Source organism: Brachionichthys hirsutus, chromosome 2 (genome assembly GCF_040956055.1).
Source record: "Brachionichthys hirsutus isolate HB-005 chromosome 2, CSIRO-AGI_Bhir_v1, whole genome shotgun sequence".
In the NCBI taxonomy this organism is placed as follows: domain Eukaryota; kingdom Metazoa; phylum Chordata; class Actinopteri; order Lophiiformes; family Brachionichthyidae; genus Brachionichthys; species Brachionichthys hirsutus.
In genome coordinates, this window is record NC_090898.1 from 7,709,838 (window position 1) to 7,731,110 (window position 21,273).

At 45.3% G+C, this 21,273-nt stretch overlaps 3 protein-coding genes across 3 annotated transcripts; all 3 read left to right on the top strand.

Moving 5' to 3' along the window:
- The first annotated feature begins 932 nt into the window (after window positions 1-932).
- Window positions 933-10,255, top strand: nr1d4a (nuclear receptor subfamily 1, group D, member 4a). Its single transcript, XM_068746090.1, has 8 exons — window positions 933-948; window positions 4,732-5,037; window positions 5,120-5,208; window positions 5,302-5,446; window positions 7,615-8,177; window positions 8,277-8,462; window positions 8,591-8,801; window positions 8,912-10,255. The coding sequence occupies exons 1-8, from the start codon at window positions 933-935 to the stop codon at window positions 9,106-9,108; spliced, it is 1,713 nt and encodes a 570-aa protein (XP_068602191.1). The 3' UTR covers window positions 9,109-10,255.
- Window positions 10,256-11,058: 803 nt separating this feature from the next.
- mfsd5 (major facilitator superfamily domain containing 5) lies at window positions 11,059-13,672 on the top strand. The gene is made up of 2 exons (XM_068750871.1): window positions 11,059-11,115; window positions 11,388-13,672. Exon 2 carries the CDS (start codon window positions 11,468-11,470, stop codon window positions 12,914-12,916), a length of 1,449 nt encoding a protein of 482 aa, XP_068606972.1. The 5' UTR covers window positions 11,059-11,115; window positions 11,388-11,467; the 3' UTR covers window positions 12,917-13,672.
- An 812-nt stretch (window positions 13,673-14,484) lies between these two features.
- Window positions 14,485-19,690, top strand: senp1 (SUMO specific peptidase 1). The gene is made up of 18 exons (XM_068749592.1): window positions 14,485-14,621; window positions 14,703-14,761; window positions 14,870-15,048; window positions 15,134-15,209; window positions 15,344-15,536; window positions 15,637-15,781; window positions 15,871-15,989; window positions 16,449-16,732; window positions 16,841-16,904; window positions 17,120-17,158; window positions 17,263-17,347; window positions 17,431-17,571; window positions 17,776-17,907; window positions 18,013-18,216; window positions 18,301-18,380; window positions 18,480-18,564; window positions 18,660-18,755; window positions 18,828-19,690. Exons 1-18 carry the CDS (start codon window positions 14,485-14,487, stop codon window positions 18,888-18,890), a joined length of 2,181 nt encoding a protein of 726 aa, XP_068605693.1. The 3' UTR covers window positions 18,891-19,690.
- The last annotated feature ends 1,583 nt before the right edge of the window (window positions 19,691-21,273 follow it).

The window sequence follows — 21,273 nt, forward strand, 5'->3', positions numbered from 1 at the left end:
GGGTCCGCCTTTGCTCTTATGCCGTCCCGTTTTCAGCAACAGTCACGGTGAGCCACGCCTTCTGTCCACGTGCGTCATCCTCCAATCTCTCCATCCGTCCACGCCACGCGCTCCGCATTTCGCATAAAATGTGTATCAGTAGGGCAGCGCTACCCCGAGCACATGCAGAGAGCACATGTAGCCTGGCTTAGGGGAACGCAACGCATGCCACGGTCGAATAAGCGCATCAGACTCCCCCCTTAGCCCCAGATCCCCGCCAATGAAAAGGCACAAAAGCGTGATGGAGGGGGGGCGGTATGGGGGGGGGGGTAAGCTGCGTGAGACCCAAATAGTGAACCAGATCACAACACAAGCAGATACAACACGAGTTTGGGTGAACGGGAAAGTGGTCACGTTTCCTAGACTCGCCTGCAAACGTGATTGGCTTCTTTTTTTGTCTAAGTGGGTGTGTGCGTGTGTGCGTGTGTGCGTGTGTGCGTGCGTGTGTGTCATACCTGCACCATTCGGCTCAAGGGCATGCTGACTGACTGCCCTTTCTTAGAATTCAACAGCAGCGTTTAATGGTGCAACACGTGCAACACCGCGCACTGTCCAGCCGAGGCGCAATAGAAGACATCCGGACATCTTCGTGGAGAGAGAGAGAGAGAGAGAGAGAGACTCAGAGATCACCTTCTCAAACTCACCTCATCGCATAATCCGACTTGCGCACTGCGGGAGACACCGGTCCCGCAGAACTTAACGCGCACTGAGCACGTTTCCTTCATTGGGTCCAGTTTGTTTGTTTTGTTTTTTACGCTCCACGGAGCAGGTGTTTCACGCAGAGCTATTTCTTGACTTTCTCGATCTTCAAAGGACTTTTGCTCCAGTCTAACGGCAGAGACGGCCGTCTGTCTCTCCGGCACCAGTTTGAAGCTTCGTCATCAACCAGAGAAATGGACAACAGCGCTGGTAAGTTCGGGTTTCACTGGCGCAAGTTCTCACTCCAGCGTGGTTCCTTCAGATGTTCCTGCTTCAACCTACAGCTAAATTGAAGCATGCCTTTAAATGTAAAACATATTTTATAGCATACGCATGTGGTATTATTATTATTATTATTATGTTTTTTTTTTACTATTGTGCATTATGCATGGCTAAGTTTACTGCGCTTTGTGGGTCGTCACTCATCACAGGTTGACTGAGCGGAATCATTTCTTTTACCCACGTGTTGTTGACATTTTGGGTTTTTGCATGAGACATGCGTCACGAATCGCCTTCACAGATGACGTTTTCAGGATAAAACTACATAATAGCACCATTTAACGCAAACGCGTAAAGTCACGCCGCTCGGTTTCTGTAGCGAGTCTGGTCACTTCCTGCTTCTCTGCATGGAAACAAACTCACGTGGAGCTCTAGTACTCTGTCACTGTGGAATCCGAATCTGTCAGTGGCTGCGTTTTAACTGCGCGTTATAATCTCAAGGGGGCAACAATGAAACTTTGATATGAAGTCCACATGAGGTTTTATTACCGCCGCTGAAGTGCCTCCCACGCAGATGTTTTTCTGAGCTGTTGTGATTGTTGGGGATGAAAAATGCAGAATTTGCCTCAAAGGTCATTGTAAATGTCTATGATAAAAAATATATGTGGCCCCACTTCTTGAATGTAAGTGAAAGTAAGATATATTTACGCACAGCTGATACGGTCTTCGCGCAGCGAAAATCTACGTAGCGCACAAAAACAATCCAACCTAAATTGAAAATAACAAACATGTAAACATTCATTCCGTGCTATTTCCCACTGAGTCAGTGAGTGGCCGGTGACTGGCTGCTCCGGCTAGTGATGAGATTCACATGTTTTTACGCAGTTAATAGACGCCATTGTAATCGGAGTTCCAGGACTCTCTCGGGACCACAGTACACACATCCTTTGCTTGTTGATTTTTATTACTTGTTTTTATGTTATTTATTTTTATACTAGTGTGTACTTTGAGATTTGCTTTCAAATGTAAAGTGCGTTTAAAATAAAATGTATTATTATGATGTTGCTCAAAGTTGTCCGAGGGACTGTTCAGGGAGTTTGTGTGTTTGCTCAGACGCATGAAGAATTAGAGGGGACATTGACAGTCAGTTGTATTTATAGTTATTCTTTCATGACACAAACGTGAATTTGCTTCATTGCAATATAACTCTCGCTTCCATCTGGTGGAGAAATGCTGCTTTTGTAATAAAATAATAGCCTCTGGGTCTCAGGCTAGATGAGATATGCAGGCTCTCCGGTTCTTGGTCTACGTCAGAGTCGTATGTGCCCTGGATTCCTTCAAAGGGAGGTGGACATCTTAACCAGATGTCTAAATCTCTTCAGCTGTTCTCCTTTTGATGCAAGGGGCCGGCTCCACCCAAAACTCCCTTGAGGTGTCCAAGCTCCTCACCCTTCCTCCTAGGCTGGGACCGTTCACCCTGTGGAGGAAATCATCAGTCTCTTACATCCTTGATCGCACTGTTTATTTGCGGCAATGAATCTACACGTAAATCAATTTCATAGACCTCTTAGCTACCATACGGCCCCTGTATTACTGCTGATGTCCCTCTGGTGCCTGTGGAAAAAGTCAGAGATACTGAAATCCTTTGACATATGGCAACAACTCACTTCCAGTTGTGTATTTAATCATGCGCCCCTAGCGGACTGTTTGAGTCCTGACTCCTGGCTGAAGCCTCCTCACGTGGCTTCCCATTCCAGAGCCGCGTGCGGCGGGTGAGACGTGACCGCGCCCGCCTCCCGCCGCTTAAGTCGTTGACGCACACACACACACACAGAGAGAGAGAGAGAGTTTCTCTTCAGTCGAGTCCCACGCACGCAGTGCGATTGATTTCAAGCTGTCTGTCCTTGTTGCCCCCCCCCCCCCCCCCCCCCCAGATCATCGCTCCAGGGGGGGTGGGTGTATGGAGCCCGCGTTAAAGACATGAAACAATTTCAGCCACGATTATAAAACTAACACTGATTGTAAATTATATTCTGGAGGGATATACAAGGCGCACAGAGACAACCCCAATAAACTCCTGTGACCTACTTCTACAAGTTCGAAAGCAAACGCCCAAGTAGTGCCGCGTTCAGGAGCGTTTGGTTCGTCGTTTTTTTCGGCCACAGCCTTGATAATTTGCTGTTGCAGCTCAACTACAACTGCCTTACTGCACCACAAGGGCGAATATGACCCCCCGTAACTGGAAGTGATCTGCGGCCCCACTTATTGAATGTAAGTGAAAGTAAGATATAAGGACGAGCAACGTTCCCTCTAAGGTGCGCTCGTGCGTAATTACGCACAGCTGATACGGTCTTCGCGCAGCGAAAATCTACGTTGCGCACAAAAACAATCCAACCTAAATTGAAAATAACATAATATAATATTAACATACATATATTATAAATGTTTAAAGCATAAACCTTTAACGTGAAGTAAACGCTGTAGAGCGGATTGTTACTAATTGCAGTGTTTACGGCCCAGTGGCGCTGCGGCTCAAGACTCACTGTACATGAGTCTTCAGGTGCGCATATATGCAAATGTGCGTGCGTGGGCGCGTCGCGTCTAGTCTTACTGTCTACATGCATGTAAGCGCAGGAAGGGGCGAGGCTCATCTGCTGGGTCTGTTTAGATCTGAATGAGTCACCGCTCCAGCAACGCGCGATCTCTGAGGGGCTTAGCGCGACGCTTGAGCACAAACAAATGCCCTATTACGCAGCAAAGGGCAACTTGCAGCAGCACATGCCTCCTGTGCGTGAGGTGAGCACGATATACACGTACAAGTGTACTCTTATTAGGAACGGTGTACTCTGGAGCCAAAACGTCTAGGCTGGAAGAGTCGGGCTTTTAAATCGGACCAATATTTGATGCAATTCGCAAGTGAATCTATTCTGATGCGTTATATTATTCATACAGCGGTCGCGACATATTTGCATATCTATATAATAATAAAAAAAAAAAAACGTGACTCGCATTCCTCGACAGTCCGTGGCGTTGCGCGTGAACAGTGTTGACTCGGTTCCACCTCGCGCCCGTGGGGGGGGCACCACCGTCACAGCGTGTGGTTGTAATCGTCGAGCTGGTTCAGGGTCGCTGTTGGTGCACCGGTGACCGTGTCAGGAGTCCACGCATGTGAGGCGGCGGTCAGCTGTCGTGCGCTTTTTTTTCCTGGCGTCGGGAAACGAGGATATTATTGGAGCGGAGGAGGCGGCTGACGCAGCAGACCACGTGACGTGAGGCGGTGTTTCATCTCATCCAGTCAACAACGCCTGACGAGGGATTCAAGGGAGATCGATTCTGACTACCTGTGGCAAAACAATTCCACGCAATTTCACGCTGCTAATTAATTATGGCTTAATCATGGCGCGGGGATTATTAAAACAACCGTGATTAGATTGTGCTTCACGTGGAAGCCTGCATGAGCTGTTGCTGTTTTTACAGTATAGTATATTTAGCGACCTTTTTTTTGTACTTGAACGCATCACCGCTGCACGTTGCACGCTGTATGAGTTCTCTGCCGCTGAGGGATTGTGCAGCATATCTGCACGACACACACACATTGCTGCTAAGGAGCTGCACCCCCCCTTTAAGACAACAATAGGGTGCATCTGTGCATAAATGCATAAATAAAACACAAGCACTTGTATCAATACCTGAATTGAATTCTATTATTTCATTGTTAGCTCAAGGTTTAACCACATCCTCAGGTCAGATGGTCCCTTCTTTCCCTGTCTGCAGGAGGTGGAGTTATCCTCTATGCAGGCTCATCTGGCAGTTCCAGCCCCATCCCTGGCAGCCCCTCCAGTGGGTATCAAACGCAGTCGCCTTCCTTACAGTCCCAGCCCTCGTCTCCAGAGGAGGTGACCTTCACAGAGATCGGGGAATTCAAGCAGCAGGCAGGTGGATGCGACGCTCCGTCCTCAAAGCTGGTGTTCCAGTTCCCAGAGGTCTACAGCACCCCGTCAGCAGTAGCCTCTCCACAGCACACCTATGCAAACCCAATCATAGGAAAGAAGCCATGTGGCTTCTCGGGGACTTTCACAAGTTAGTGTTTCCTCATTTCATGCTAAAAGGCATCGGTGTGCTATAAGGGGTTTTCATCTAACTGTTTCTTTTCTTTCTTCAGAGACGGGTGGAATGGTCCTGCTTTGCAAAGTGTGTGGAGACATTGCATCTGGTTTCCACTATGGCGTGCATGCATGTGAGGGATGCAAGGTAAGCCCCTGATTATGTGTATTGCAGTCGGTGTAGCTGTGCACCAGGTCCATGTAATTATATTTGATGTGTTTTGGGGTTTTTTTTTTTCAGGGTTTCTTCCGCCGTAGCATCCAGCAAAACATCAACTACAAGATGTGCGTGAAGAATGAGAACTGTCTGGTCATGCGTATGAACCGAAACCGATGCCAGCACTGCCGCTTTAAGAAATGCCTCTCCGTCGGCATGTCAAGAGATGGTGAGGCGTGCTGACACATTTTTAATGACACAAATCCTTTATGCGCTTCTGCCAGCACGCCACGATGTTCTGATTAGCAGAGGCAGCAGGGAACGGGACAGCCCGCCAGAGGCACAGCACTGTTATGTAGGTCTGTGCGAGAAATGTAAAGCAAAAAAGTATTTTGAGGTCATCGTGCCAGCAGCTCAGTCGCTCACTTTATCAGCAGAACTGCTCATGCCTCGCCCTTTAGTGCCAAAGAATATCACCTGGCCTTCTTGCATCGCTCTCTTAAGTTTCAAAGTGCCTTTCTCTCGCCCTTGGCAGAAGTTGGCACCCTCCTCCTGCAGCACCGTTACCTGAACGCGCTTGCCCGGTGCGTTCAGGTAACGCGCTGAGCTCCTCCTCCTCCCCCTCCATGTTCCCTCAGCTCTCCTACATCTCATCCAAGACAATGATTTATGAGAAGATGAGTCTTAAAGTCCCCAAAGCTATCTATCATCTAGAAAACTGCAGCAAACCCAAGAATTATTTTAGGAAAATGGAACAGGGTCAACTTGGTTATCTTGTGTATGCCCACAGAACATCTTACTGCACTTAGTGAAGGATAAGGTAACAAATAAGTAGAAGAGATGTAGAAGACAGCCTGTCTTTTTGACAGGATCAATCAGGCATGATGCTTGCATCAGCTAGTGTTAGCACTGATAGCTGAAACATTGATTGATCACCTATAATTACAGTTTTAATGAACATCTGGGTTGACCTAGAAAAACAATACAGATTTGGGCTGCAATCGCCTGCTCATATATCATGACCTACTTGGTGCAGTTTGCCTGTCCTCCTCTTCTCAGTACGGTTTCTGCTTACCTCCAGTACCCTGCTTTGCCTAATCTAGTAAAGAGGTTAGTGTTATTACTACTGGTGCACAGAGAAATAGGGTGGCAACATGCATCTCAGAGAACAAAGAGTAAGGCTGACCCTCTTTGAGGTTATGTTCAAAAACGATGAGGACCACAACCTAGAAACCCCTTTTTGCTCCAATTCAGCTATTACGAAAACAGGAAAACCGCATGCAACTGCCTGCAGCCACAATAAAGAGTGCGCCCTGATTTCATGACTCTGACTCATGAAGCTGTGTAACTTTTTGCTCTGCCATGTAGGCAGATATTTAAGCCCATTTGTGTGATGGCACACTTTTCTTCCTCTAATCAGATCATGTTTTTTGCATTTTTAACAATGCTGCGAGGCTTATTCTCATGCCGTTTTTTGAGCCCATTCTCATCAAGGGAAACCTTATGCAGTGAGCAGAATATGTTATAATTGGCAAAACAAAGCAATCAACTGTGCACATAAATGTGTAAGAAAATTGCCTCACTTAACCCCAAAAATGTTTCGTTTGAATGTAAGTCGATGATGATGTTGATTAACATATTGGAATTAGGGCGTATTTTTGCGTCTATTTTATCTGCTACACTTTAAAAAAAGAATAAGTTTCCCTGTACTTGAAACATCTTTGGAGCTGCACCAATGCCTTATTTGACTCTAGCTCGAACTCAAAGATCTACACACTCACTTTCCCTGCACTGCAGTCTCTCACGCCAGTCCTCTTCATGTCCTCACTGCTATGCGCTAAACTAATCCTTGCACCATCTCACATAACTCCTGACATTCTCCGAGGTAGTGGCGTCACGCTCACGTTGCCCCACTGCCCTACTTACAAATGGGGGGGAGGGAGCAGGAGAGGAAGGAGACAGGGGGTGGATAGGGGAGAGGATGAGGCAGGTGGTACCAGGGAGTCTATAAATAGCCTCTTCAGCTGATGGCTACTGCGGAAATGGGGATGGGGGGGGGGGGGGTGAGAGAGGAGAGGGAAGTTTTCATCTCACCTGATTCTCTTTTAACTCATCCAACACTTCAGGAAGTTAATGAAAGAAATCTGTGTATAAGGAGGTGGGATTAGTGGTCGTTTCAACAAATCTAACTTTAACATATAGCCATCTTAATTTATTCTGTTAATTTTAAATCTTTGATCTTATGCATAGGATTGATTGAGAGTGACATGAAGAAATGCATTTGTCTTGGCTGTCATTGTTTTATTTAGCACATACCATCCAATTTAGACATCAAATGAGGGAGAACAATAAAAAAAACAAAATGTGATGTAACCGTTCTGCTTATATTTTCCCCAGCTGTGCGTTTTGGCCGCATTCCTAAGAGGGAAAAGCAGCGCCTCCTGGAGGAGATGCAGAGCTACATGAACAGCCTAAATGAGTCAGCAGCCATGGAAACCGACTCCTCTTCAATGAGGGATGCGTCTCTCAGTCCAGAAGACGGCAACGCGAAAGAGGCCATCGGGGTGATCTCGAGAGCCTACCGTGACATCTTCAGTACCAGCAGCAGCGATGGCCGGGAGAGAGCAGCCAAGAAAGCCACCGCCGCCACCACCCACAGTAACTCGGCTCTCTTCTCTCAGAATGACAATTGTCCCCCATCTCGACCTGAATCCTTCACAAGTTATCAGTCTTGCCCCGTGGGGCCTCCCACTTCATGCCCAGTTGTCTCTGATGACAGCCAACATGCGCTCCACAATGTGGACAACGATCGCTGCACCTTCTTGATGCCAACTGACCAGAATCACGACCAGTCGAACAACGCGGCATGCCAAATGGGCCTTTCTGCCAATCACAACGCAGGACGCAAACAAAACCAACCCTCCTGTCCACAGAAGTTAGAACCTGGAGCTAAAGTGCTGGTGAGAACAGGACACCTCCATAAATGATTTCAAGACTCTTACAATATCCCCTTTTCTGAGCAACAATTAATGCTTCGTTGTCTTTTGTCCCCCTCGAAGGCCTGCCCTCTGAACGCCTGGCCGGTATCAGGGCCTGAGCGCACAAGCCAGGAGATATGGGAATCCTTCTCTCAGTGTTTCACTCCTGCCGTCAAAGAGGTGGTAGAGTTTGCAAAGGGCATCCCAGGATTCCGAGAGCTGAGCCAACACGACCAGGTCATGCTGCTGAAATCAGGCACCTTCCAGGTAGTGCTCATTTTTAGAAGATTTATTTTGCTCATAACCATGAAAAAGTGTGATTCCGTCTTTGTGCATTGTAATTCATTGCAGGTGCGAGTATTTGTCTAAGACTTGCTTTGTGTGTTTGTGTTTAGGTTTTGATGGTGAGGTTCTGCACTTTGTTCAACGCTGGGGAGCGTACTGTGACCTTCCTGAATGGCCAAACGTACTCCCTGTCCACCCTGCGAGCCTTGGGCATGGGCTCTTTGCTGGATGCAATGTTCGAGTTCAGTGAGAAGTTGGGTTCCCTGCGGCTGGAGCCCGATGAAATGGCTCTCTTTATGGCGGTGGTGCTGGTTTCTGCAGGTGAGGAAAGAGGCACGATGTCAAGTCATTCAGAAGTCACACTTTGTTCGTGTTAATGTCTGCCTGTCTGAGTCTGCCACTCATGTTGGTATGCTTTCTCCTTTTTGCAGACCGTTCTGGTATTTCAGACATGCGGGCTGTGGAGCAGCTACGGGAGGGTCTGATCCGTGGCCTGAGGTCTCTGATCACTCGCCATCGCCCAGATGACGCCACTCTCTTTCCCAAACTCCTCCTGCGATTGCCCGACCTGCGCACCCTCAACAATCTTCACTCTGACAAACTCCTGGCCTTTCGTATCGACCCTTGAGTGAACCACGTGCCGACAGACACAAACACCTGTCGGACGACAATACACCACTCAGAAACGAATGCAAACACACATAAATGGTATCTTCCAAAGGCAGGACTGCTTTGAGAGTGGAGAGACATGGAAATGTGCAGGATTTTTCAAAGGGATAATTCAGGGCAATAGCAAACATATTTTTGAATAATTGCTGAACTTAATGCAATGTTTAGGGACAAAAGAACACCTACAGAAAATATGTCCTTTGTCTACATGAACCTCAACAGACATAGATCCAGTAAAATAATGAATAATCATGTAGAGATACGACTACCTGTTTTGGACGAGTCGTTTGTGTACTTCCTCATTTCATATGGTTTGTTTAAGAGTAGGAGCTTGTTCGCGTCTGACGGTTGCTTAAATGACATCAGGTCATCAGTAAGCAGCAGCTGAAAGGCAGATTCAGTAGCTGCTAATCCTCATTGTACTGGGACCACATGTGATGACTGTCGGGTTGCGTCTATGAGAAAGGGAACCTGTAAATAATGACATTTTAAATCTAAAATATTAAGGTAACTGTGTACCACTGTCTCACAAACATGCCATCTGTATCAGTTCTGGAAATGTGTCACTCATACATATGATGCGTTATATTTGGACTGATTATTAAGAGACATCTAGGCTTCTGATATGCTAACTTCACAAGTCAATGGTATTTTATATTACATCACAAAAACTATTTGTCAATTTCACTATATCTCAGCTGACTATGTGCATGTTTGGTTTTGTAGCTCCTTTTTGTTTATTTTGTTACTGTAAATAACATGTTAAACCTATGGATTTCAATGACTTTGGTGGAATGAAGAATGTACTGATGTTCCTTTATGATGTGTGTCAGGGGGGCTTTGCACAGGAGAATATTATAGGGATTCTCAAATGATTCAGATGAGCTTCCAGATGTTAAATGATGTAACCTACCATCATAATCCCTAAAATCACCAGCATGCACTTCAAATGCACCCTTCCTATAACCCCAATGTTTGTCATACAAACAAAAGAGATATTTTTGGGTGCGAGCTCCTATTTAACTGGTCCTCTCACTGTTTGCTTGTTTGACTTTGGCTGATTCAGGATGTATTGTATATTTTGTAAATTGTTATTCCTAAATAGAAACGATATAAAGTTTGAATTATATATAATTATCCTTGCATGTCGTTCTTCTGTGTCCATTCAGGCACAATGCAATGAGGGCTGTATGTGAAGTAACTCGGACTGTCTGGGAGTCAGAAAAGAGAAACGCTGCTGAAAGTGTACATCTGAACATAGATTCATGTTCATATGTGTGAAAGGATGTGCATGTCCGAGTCACAGGGGAGTTTACCGCCTTGGTATGAGCTGGGGAAATTACAACAGCGTAATCCGGTATCACTAGGGTACATGCTGTATACAACTGTATACAACTATACACTATTTAAGCACGTGCACATATTTAGTCAGAATAGATCTTGTTGCCATTGTCAGTGAAAAGGATTCGCCAACTAGGAACACAAAGGAAATCGGCAGAGATCCATTCAGGGGTGAAGTACTGGTATTTTGCAAAATGTTGCAAATTAGTTTTAATCCGTCCTTTAAAAAAATAACTGAATTGAGAAATGGATTTCATTCTGTCTGGAAACTCGGTAAAAATAAAAAGTAGCACAAGCCCACCACCTAGTGGTGAAACAATTAATTGCCAAATGTAAATATACCTACTATGCTAATACCATCGCCAAGCTTACGCTACAGCTGATTGGCTTAGCACGACAAGGACGATATCACGTTACCAAAATTGTTTCACTGAGGGATGACGTCAGAATTATTTACATCAGACCAAGCCAATCAGAGGCAGAGGTGGGCGGAGAATGACGTGGCCATAGTACGTTTTCGAAATGAGCACCCCGGAAGTGTGGAGCCGATCTGTTTGTTTTGCCACGGAAGGAACGTTTCACGCCGATGTCCGTCATGTTTTTAGTTTGGGGCCACTTTTATACGGTGAGTCGTAACACGGTGTCCGATATACAACACAGTGTGAACACATGGTAGGAGGACGGTGACGCGATTTAAGATGTTTTTGTCACAGCTCTACGGGCAGGTTAGCGTCCGTGCTAACGTTGTGCCACTATTTCATATCACCAATCAGGCTTTCCATTGTTGATGCAAGTGATTTTACAGCATCAGCTCCGTATCGATTCTGTTTGCCTTTCTACGTTTGAGAGTAAGTGCTTATTGCTCCGTGACACTCGGTCCACCTTGTTTCTGCACAGGAGCTGAGGAACAGAAAGCTTGACTCCCGACCAGGACCTGAGGTTTGACGTCCCGCTGCTGCAGCTCGCCGTGCCGCACCATGTTGCTGACATCTTACATCGCCTTCATCGTCCTGCTTGCTCTGTGTGTTGGCCTGGAGCTCACCGCGCGCCGCGTGGCGCCGCCCCAGTCTTCCCCCGTTGCTGTTGCCAACCCGGCTTTTCGTCTCTTCCAGGGCGCGTTTCTCCGTGCGTACCTGTTGGCTTTGTGGGCAGACTGGCTCCAGGGTCCCTACCTCTACAAATTGTACCGCCACTACAGCTTCCTGGAATCACAAATAGCCATTTTATACGTGTGTGGCCTGGCTTCCTGTGTTCTCTTTGCACCGTTTTCAGGCTGGCTCCTGCAGGCGTTTGGACGCAGGAGAACATGTCTTCTGTTTTGTCTGTCGTATTCTATTTGCTGTTTTACTAAGCTGTCCACAGACTACTTTGTTTTGCTCGTGGGCCGCGTTCTGGGGGGTTTGTCCACATCCTTACTCACCACCGCATTCGAAGCGTGGTATGTGCATCATCACGTAAACGTTCACGATTTCCCCAAAGAGTGGATTCCCAGTACTTTCTCCAAAGCTGCTGTGTGGAACCACGGGCTCGCTGTGGGAGCGGGGCTGGTGGCCAACATGTTGGCCGAGTGGTTCCGCCTGGGCCCGGTGTCTCCTTTTCTCTTCGCTGTCCCCAGTCTGGTGTGCTGTGGCTGGATTGTGCTGACAGTGTGGAAGAAGGAAGAGAGCAAAGAGGGAACCGAATTCGACAAACAGGTGCTACTTCTCGGCACGCCAAATGGAGCTTTGACTCGTTCGACCGCGAGATCCCGGTTCTCGCGGAGCTGCGTCGACGGGCTGCGCTGTCTGATGTCGGACAGAAGAGTCTTTATTTTGGGGGCCGTGCAGGCTTTGTTTGAAAGTGTCCTCTATATCTTTGTTTTCCTGTGGACCCCGGTGCTGGACTCTCACGGACCTCCTTTGGGGATAGTGTTCTCCTGCCTGATGGCTGCCAGCATGGCTGGCTCCATCCTGTACCGGCTCGGCACATCCACACGCTACCGTCTACAGCCTGGCCATGTTCTCTGCCTGGCTGTGCTGATGGCATTCTTCTCCTTCTTCATGCTGACCTTCTCTACTGCCCCCGGCCACCCTCGACCTCATGAATCCTTCGTGGCCTTCCTGTTGCTGGAACTAGCCTGTGGCCTCTACTTCCCTGCGGTCAGCTTCCTCCAGGGCAGGGTGATCCCAGACGAGAAGCGGGCTGGGGTGCTGACCTGGTTCCGGCTTCCTCTGCACCTGCTTGCTTGTTTGGGGCTGCTGGCACTCCACGGGGAGATATCGGGAACAGGTGGAGGGGAGAGTGGCAGCGGCACCAGAAACATATTTGGAGGCTGCGCCGTCATGATGCTGGCTGCGTTGATGGCTGCAGTCAGTCTGTTTACGCTGGGCAGACACGACTCCGACCTGAAGTTGGAAGGAACCAGAGCAGAGGGGGAGATGTCCTGACAAGTTCGCCAGGAGCCCCCATCCATTTGAAAACACATTTCCTACTTGCTTCAAAGGCATTTTTAATGGTTTTGTGTCTTAAAGTGGAAGCCTCCTGTACTGCTCTGTTATAGGTCTACATTATGCCAAATCAGTCCAAAGTTGTTTTCGTATATTTGTATTCGACTGAACTTAACTGAATTCTAATTATGTGTTTCTGCTTTGTCTTTTTAATGTGGGGGTATTTTTAATAAACCTGTCTGCGTATTGCTGTTGATGCTTTGGGAACGTGGCCTTATGCACATTTTCTTAATATATAAGTTGAGATGAAGCTTCATCAGACACATCCAGAGCTCGTGCGTTGTTCCATTATTTATTCCAGACAACGCATTGTTTCACTGATATTATTCCAATGAGGATCAGTAATATGGAAATTTACAAAGATTCCAGAGAGCTCGGGGGAGTGATGGGTTAATGATACCTTAAGGAGAGTATTGAGACATTAATCTGCTGTAGACCTAAAATCATTGCAGGTAAACAAAATGAAAAAAAGAAGGAAAAACTTGCATGCTGTAGACCCACATTAGCCTGTGAAATAATATTTAATCTTTATTCAATTGCTCGTCTCTCACTTAAACTATGATCATCTTTGTATAATATCATTTTCTCCGCTTGTTTGCTGAGTGAAGTTGTTCATGTGAAGGGTTCAAAGTTTGCTTGTTTTGTCTAAATGCTCAAGAGTTGGCATGTAAATTATAGCAAATTTGTGTAATAAAATTCAGAGTTAAAATGTTTATATGGGATTTTGTTAACCAAAGTGTTAAATCATATGAAATAACACACTAAAAATGGATTAATTCACACATTTCCGAGAACGATCCATGAATGGGAGCAAAGCGGAAATCCAGTAGGGACAAGTCAATACATTTTGTTTCCTTTTTGGCGCGTCACATCCGGACGACACAACTCCTGCATCGGTCACGTGGGTTTTTGTTAAAGCGATACGCACCAATCCGGGGTCGTCCCATCCCAACCAATCACTAACATTCGTGTATACTGAGACTCACAGCATCGAGTCAGCCAATCACAAAGCGCGACAATAGAGCGTCATGTTCAGCCATGTTGTGGTTTTGAATGAGGAAGAAGCGGGAGTTAACAATCTTCAACGAGTTTGTATGCGACCTAAAGTCACGTTTAGGGTATTTAAACGCGTTAGTGTGTGAGGCAAAATGATAACCTTTGTTTCTGATGCTTTGGTTGTGACTTATCACATACCTGTTGGCATTTAAGTATACTTCTATAAATTAGCTTTGTAGCTAGCGACGTTAACTAGCAGGGTAGCTAGCCTTGCGTGTTAGCTAGGCTGCCAGCTAACTAGCTAACTAGCTAACTGTTGGCTTGCTTCGTGGGAAAGTAAAATGGTAATTCTTTGGAGTGTTCATGTTTGAACAGCGTTAGCTATCTTGCGTCAGTCGAATGAAGCATAGGAACTTCATTTGGTTTGATTATATTGGCAGGTAGCTTAAAGAGTGCTGTAGCTATCTATTTTTACGGCAATCCAGCCAGGTTGTTTCCTAAACTTCTGAGCCATGTTGAATAAAATCTACGAATGGATAGAAACAAGCGTTGCCAATCTTCGCAATGGGGTACCAGCTGCAGGTCACTCCGATGCAAAGCGGGCAGCGGGAGACGGGCATGCGAAGAGAAGGAAAAGACCCAATGAATGGTGTGTAACGCTGTTATTGTTTATATTGAGTCAGAATAACAAACTCAATCTGCTAAACTGTATCTTGTTAAAACATTTCAGTTTGGAGGTTGGAAACGCGGACGACCAAGATGATTTAATAATAAAGAGATCAAGAATGGGTAAATAACTAACTATGACAGAATATAGTGTGAATAATAAAATGAGCATTACAGTATTCATCTACGTTTTACGGTCATGGCTATCCTCTGTTTGCCTTTTTTTCACAGGAGATCTTATTGACACGGTGAAGACTGCTGCTGAAGGGGTCAAGAATCACAGCACCAGCGTCGCTGCTTGGATGAAGAGTAACGTGACCCCGACTTTGAGGAATATGTTGCCCGCATCCTCTCCTTCACCTGAAGAGTCTCAGCCGTCAACATCAACAGCCATATGGTCCGGAAGGCCGGTAAGGAATGGATAATTAGGACCAGAGCAATGTAAATGCACGTTTGTCTTTATTCCAACGTGTGTGTGTGTTTGGTGTTTTTTAGAATGTTGAAAGGAACTCCCTTGATGAGACATTTGCTGCTCCTTCCACTACCTTCGCGTGGAAAACATCAAAATCAGGTCGGATCAGTTTATAATATACAGTGTACGCATTCTTCCATTTAGGATGATGTTGTTTGTTGAGACTTTGGGGTCTTGGAGAGAAAGTAATCAACTATTTTTCTGCCCCCCCCCCCCCCCCCCCCCAAATCTAGAATGTTTGCGTAATGAGAAGCTGACGATGGGTTTGAAAGTCTATCGGCGACAAGTATGCATGAGTCCTGCTCATCGGGAGTTTCCAAAAGCAAATGGGCACTCGCTCACCTCGCCGCCCTCCATCACCCCCGAAGTGCAACCCTCTCCACGGTTAGGCAGACCCCTAAACCTCCGACCGTATGGAGCACCAAGGTATTCTTTGCATCCTGGTCTCTGCGTGTAGAGAAATATTATGACCCATTTCGAGAGTTTTTGTTTTGTAACTTAGCTGCATCGCGCGTTCTCTTTATAGCTGCAGTTCTTCCAGCGGCCCGCCAAGGAGTTCTGGCACGACCATGTATGAGAAGACGTTTCCCATTAAAGCGGTGCAGAGTCCGACTCACAGCGCCTCCTCTGGCCGCGCGCACAGGGACAGACCCTGCTGCACAGCACAGGAGGTCAGGATGAGGAGGCACAATATCATTTCTCCAAAATGAGTCGTCGTATTTGTTCGCCCACGTCATGGTTTTCCTCCGTGCTTGTCCAGTCTCTTCGGGGAGACGAGAAGGAGGTCTACCGGCAGCTTCTCACCATGGTCTCTGGTGGTCAGTCGACCTTCCTTCACAACGGCAGCTCACACGGCATCGTGAGGTCACACAGAGATTTGTACGCATCTATAAAAATGCAGCCGACAAACCATTTTGAAACTGTTAATGACGTGTTTTAAGGATGAGCAGGATCGCAATACAAAACAATATTAAGTACCCTCCGCAATACAGATAATAACAAATTCAGAGAGCTACTTTTCATGGCTCAAACTGATGATAATGCGCATATCTTGAATTTTAACATCATGTTTGATAAGGAGCTAAAGTACTTGAGATGGAAGCCAAAAAGTCTGATTATAATCATCTCCAACCGGGTCTGAGTTTATCTATTTAATGAATGCTAAGAATTGGCTGAGGCAGCAGAACTCAGCCGTAACAGAGGTAGAATAAGAACAGGGGCTTTCTGACACCGGTGGCCCAATCTCTTGCAGGGTTGATGCTTTTCAGAAGAACCGCCTGTTTTGACTGATGCGGCTTTTCCGCTGCGCTGGCCTTACTCCTGTCACTTTCTCCTCAGCACCAGCTTCCTGACCTCCAGCCGCAGACTGCTGCAGTTCTCTTCTCCCACTGGGTCAGTAGCGGGAGGAACTTCAGAGGCAAACAGCAGCCCCCCTAGTCTTAGGAGCATGTCTAGCCAGAACTCCAGCAGCCTCCCCAGTCCAGTGGGGGCCTCCGACCGGTCAGGAACCCAGACATGGTCTCTGGACACAGACCTCAGCTCCAGTAGAGCCGCTACACTCGCCTCCGTTCCATCCCCGTCTGCTTTGGAGGATGACTCCTCTCAGGACACACAATTGTCAGGTACATTGTTTTACCCTCTCGTTTACCTCATCATGGAAATGTAGGTGCACAGACAGTATTTGTGTTTAGATTTCTTCTTGTGTTGTAATCGTTTGCTTTTTCTTGCAGCTCATGATGGAGACTCTGTAATTATTGTAAATGAGCAAAAGAGTAAAAAGCAAGAAAGTTCAAGGTCAGTGTTCATGTGACGTTTGTCATAACAGTGCCATCATTTATAACGGCGTAATGTGTGACGTTGTTTATCTTTATGGTGAAAGAAATTAGATGTGCCACTTTTGATGTCATAGATATTTCAGTATTTGTATTCTCATCATGTCATGTGTGTGTGTGTGTGTGTACGTGCTCAGTCGGCGTGTTTCCTCTGTGTAACTGTTGCTGTCTTTACAGCGTGCCATGTTTCCAAGCTGAGTTATGGATTAAAGAATTGTAAGTGCACTCTAATTTACCCAAGAATGCTTTACCCACTTTTCACTTTATACATTATGTTTGATTCGAGGCGGGGGGGGGGGAAATATTTGTTGTCACTTCAGGACAAGTATGTATGACTTTCGGGCAAGGGAACGACGGAGACGGATAGAAGAGCAGGAAGCTTTGGCTGCCCAACTGCTGCGGCAGGTCCGTTTGCAGCACTCATTTGGTGCACTTTTATCATCTGTTATTCCTACACTCATCCATTTCATGTGTCGCCGTTCTCCCAGCGCCTGTCTGAAGAAGGGCAGCGCAGCCGTGGTGTGGAGGTCCACGTCCGTGTTCCTTTGGAGAAGGAAGTTCCTTTGACTCGTGTCATAGAACAAGCAAAGCCTCCGGAAGAGAAACCAGAATTTCCCGAATTCACAGAGGTGTTGTTCATTGTGTCTTCCTGTGCATGCGTGTTTATCAATATTGATCGACGTGGCAAATGATCATGATATTTATTGCCGTTTCACCCGGTCCTGAGTGAAACCAGCTCTTCCAACTGTTTGGCACCCGTTGGGCGTCTGTAAGGCCGGTGGGTTGGATTATCGAATGTCTTTGGTTGACGTGTTTGTCCTCTTTCTGTGAAGGACATGGCAGCTGAGGTGAACAGGGTGCTGAGAGGAGGTAGCTCTCATGACGTCTTAAGTGAAGGTTTTGGCCTCAGCCTGAAACGCAAAGACCTGCAGACCCTCAGCAACCTCAACTGGCTAAACGATGAGGTACGTCCTCACGGTCCTCAAGGCCAGAGATGTCTTCATTTTGGACCAGATGGCATGTCTTTGTTGTGCATAGAGTAACTGTTTCACGGCTCTTCAATCTTCCAGGTGATCAATTTCTACATGAACCTGTTGGTCGAGCGCAGCAAGGACCCCAGCTTGCCATCGGTCAATACGTTCAACACCTTTTTCTACCCCAAGCTGTGCAGCAGTGGGTACTCCGGTGTCCGCCGCTGGACCAAAAGGATGGACATCTTTTCGAAAGACGTCCTCTTGGTTCCCGTCCACCTGGGGGTGCACTGGTGCCTCTCTGTAAGTCTGAATGCGCTTTCATCCGAAACAACAATGTCAAAATGTTTGGATTTCCATTTCTGATTACAAAACTCTTTCTCCCAGGTGGTGGATTTCCGCAAAAAATCAATCATGTACTTTGATTCGATGGGAAGAAACAATGACGAAGCATGCAGAATATTATTGTAAGTTACAGTTGGAGACTCGTTTATTTTTTTCTGTGCAGCGCTAAAGGCTGCAACTGAAAAATTATTTTCATGTTTGATTTCTTTTTGTTTCCACAGTGAATACCTGCAACACGAAAGTAAAGACAAGAAGGGCAAACAACTAGATACCTCAGGTTGGACTCTGCACAGCAAAAAACGCAATGTAAGTGTAGCGTATTAGCCGGTTTCCTTTACGTGTGTCTGAGTAGGATCCAGTTTATACCCTATACCCTATCCCTTTATTCTTTTTTTACTCAGGAAATTCCTCAGCAGATGAATGGCAGCGACTGCGGAATGTTCACATGCAAATATGCAGATTACATTACCAAAGACAAACCAATCACATTCACACAGGTAATCACAAACATCAGCAGAGATTTATGTTATGTGGGTGGCTCACAAATCTCAATTCTCTTATTTTTTTAGGAACACATGCCATACTTCAGGAGGAGGATGGTTTGGGAGATTGTGAATCATAAACTTTTGTGACGTCAGAAGGAGAATCGGTGACTGAGCTTCGTTCATAGGCAGGATCCCGCCTCCAGTCGTCCTCTAGGATCAAACACCAGCGTCTATCAGGAACCGCCTCTGCTGCTCTGCATCAGCTGATGACCTTGATGCCGGAGCACAGAGCACTGCCTTGCTGGACTCCACCTTGATATTTTTGATGCACCAGGATGGCAGCTGAAACACTGCAAGATTTGTATTTCTCAGCTGCAACATTTCAAACATTTTGTTTTCAGATTACTCTGACAGTAATACTACAGCAAGTGTTTGATACTTGGGGTATGTGCAAAGTTATATTGACTTCACCATGAAAATAGAAATACCAACTAAGCTGACACCTTTCTTTCCCCCAAAGGAACATTTCATCTGATAAACAGAAATTATTTTTGTAATTTGATTGAAATGCACAGAAGTCTTCAAACATGTCATTGCCTCAGTACGAGTCATAATGGAAACACTTACCTTTCCAATTAAAAGACAATTTGTTGCACCGTTAAAGTGCTGGGCAAAAGGTTCACCTTTTCATTCTTACCCATCAGTGTTGATGCAAGAATGTAATGTTCAAAGTATATTTTATGTATTTCAGAGTCTCTTCATTTGACAGCAACCTTTGGACAATTTAGTATATTTTGAATTTTGTATATACTAGTATAGTATATACTTTGTGTTTCCTGTGTTTTAGTAACAATTTCTCATGTGTTTTGAACATTGTGTATTACCTCATCCGCTGGGGTTAATATAAAGAAAAGTTAAAGGGATAAACATGAGAGAACCTGGACGTGTGTCTGATTTTTTTCAGTGCAGATATAAATAAAACATGAATGAAAACAATTGTGAAAAAAAATTTATTAAAAAAAAAAGAACGTTTGAAGTTAAAGTTTAGTAGCTGTTGGGATTTTCTGTCAAGACAAAGACCTGGATCATGGCACAAACAAATTTACTGAGGCTGTTTGATGCACAAAACAAAACTGAATAACATTGACGTTTCAAACTGACTATGTGACTCGATATAGCCAATGAGATTTATTTTTAAATATACGTAGCAATCCAAAATTAGCAGCAATAGTTCTTTAAACTCAACAAGCTACCCTTCAGTTTTTCTTCAATATTTTGGACAGAATTGTAATCTCATTTTTCTTTTGTTTCCTCGCTTCATTGTTCAACATTAGCAGTGCATGAAAGAAACAACGTTCCAGTCAGAGGTGAAGAAAACAAAATTTGCGTAGCACTTCGCTAACCCCGTCCAGTGAAATCTAAGGCATTTCTGTGAAGTTAAATTTTCTCCTGGAAATAAACCGTTAAATGAACAAAACTAAACAAATTAATCGATTACTCAGCAAGAAAGAAGGATAACAAATAGGACAAGATGAGACACATAAATGGATGGAATGGAGAATTACAGCTTACAAAAAACCCTGTGGTGTCCAAACAAATGTGCATCCGTCTTCATTCACATTAAGCGCACCTGCCATGGTTCTAGTTAGAATTTCTACAGTCATTAACCACATAATAAGAAATGGTTCCCTTTTCATGCATCAAAGACGAATACGTCAGAAAAGAAACATCTAAATGTGTGGCTGTGAGCCGTAAATGAGCAGTTTCTCTTGGATGTTTGTAGTACTGTATTGCATTTCTGAGGACAATAAATTAATTGCATAGATCATCTGACCTTGGGCATGAATTCCAAAACTTTGGATCAAAGAGTTAAAGGATGTGGACACAGAACCAGCTGTGAACAACCATGAGACCGACTGTAGTCGCATTTTGCCTGTGAACCCAGTACACAAACTGAATCCACATCCCTCTTGCAGGATGAGGTAAATCACGGTTTTTGAGTATATATATATTTCTTGAGCATTAATTCCCAATGTTTTGGGGCACAACTCTGTAACAATGTATCTGAACCTAGCACACATAATCCATAAAGACCAGGAGTCTTGCTCGCAAAGTGTCCACATTTAGGACACATAGAACTGAAATGTCATTAAAGTCTCTGAGAGCAACACTGAAACCAGAATGATAATCTGCAAAAAGACAACTCACTATAAAAAAACTGTTTAAAATGTCTATTCCTCACTATTTAAAGCACACAACACTATAAAAAATAAAATTTACGTTTCTTTGAAAAATAGCATCAATCTTTGAAGTTTCAAAACAGAACTTTTTAAAATAAAAAATTAAATAGTTTAAAAAAAAAGAACACGACGGTGAAGAGAAGCAGAAATAGATGCAAATACACAGCGACGGGCCCGTGTAACACACACACTGGCTTAATAACCCACCTTAATAGTGTTTGATGAAGACGCAACAGGACAGAGCAACCCTTTAACAGTTGATCTCCACGTCTATGAAGAAAGTACTTCAC

What these genes read in the sequence shown, in the direction of transcription:
- nr1d4a (XM_068746090.1), top strand. An exon ending in CGTCGGCATGTCAAGAGATG is followed by an intron (nt 5,447 to 7,614) that starts GTGAGGCGTGCT and finishes TATTTTCCCCAG; the next exon opens with CTGTGCGTTTTGGCCGCATT. An exon ending in GGTGGTGCTGGTTTCTGCAG is followed by an intron (nt 8,802 to 8,911) that starts GTGAGGAAAGAG and finishes TCCTTTTTGCAG; the next exon opens with ACCGTTCTGGTATTTCAGAC.
- mfsd5 (XM_068750871.1), top strand. Translation starts at nt 11,468, where the DNA reads ATGTTGCTGACATCTTACATCGCCTTCATCGTCCTGCTTGCTCTGTGT.
- senp1 (XM_068749592.1), top strand. Translation starts at nt 14,485, where the DNA reads ATGTTGAATAAAATCTACGAATGGATAGAAACAAGCGTTGCCAATCTT. An exon ending in TCAGGACACACAATTGTCAG is followed by an intron (nt 16,733 to 16,840) that starts GTACATTGTTTT and finishes TTTTTCTTGCAG; the next exon opens with CTCATGATGGAGACTCTGTA. An exon ending in AATTTCCCGAATTCACAGAG is followed by an intron (nt 17,572 to 17,775) that starts GTGTTGTTCATT and finishes CTTTCTGTGAAG; the next exon opens with GACATGGCAGCTGAGGTGAA.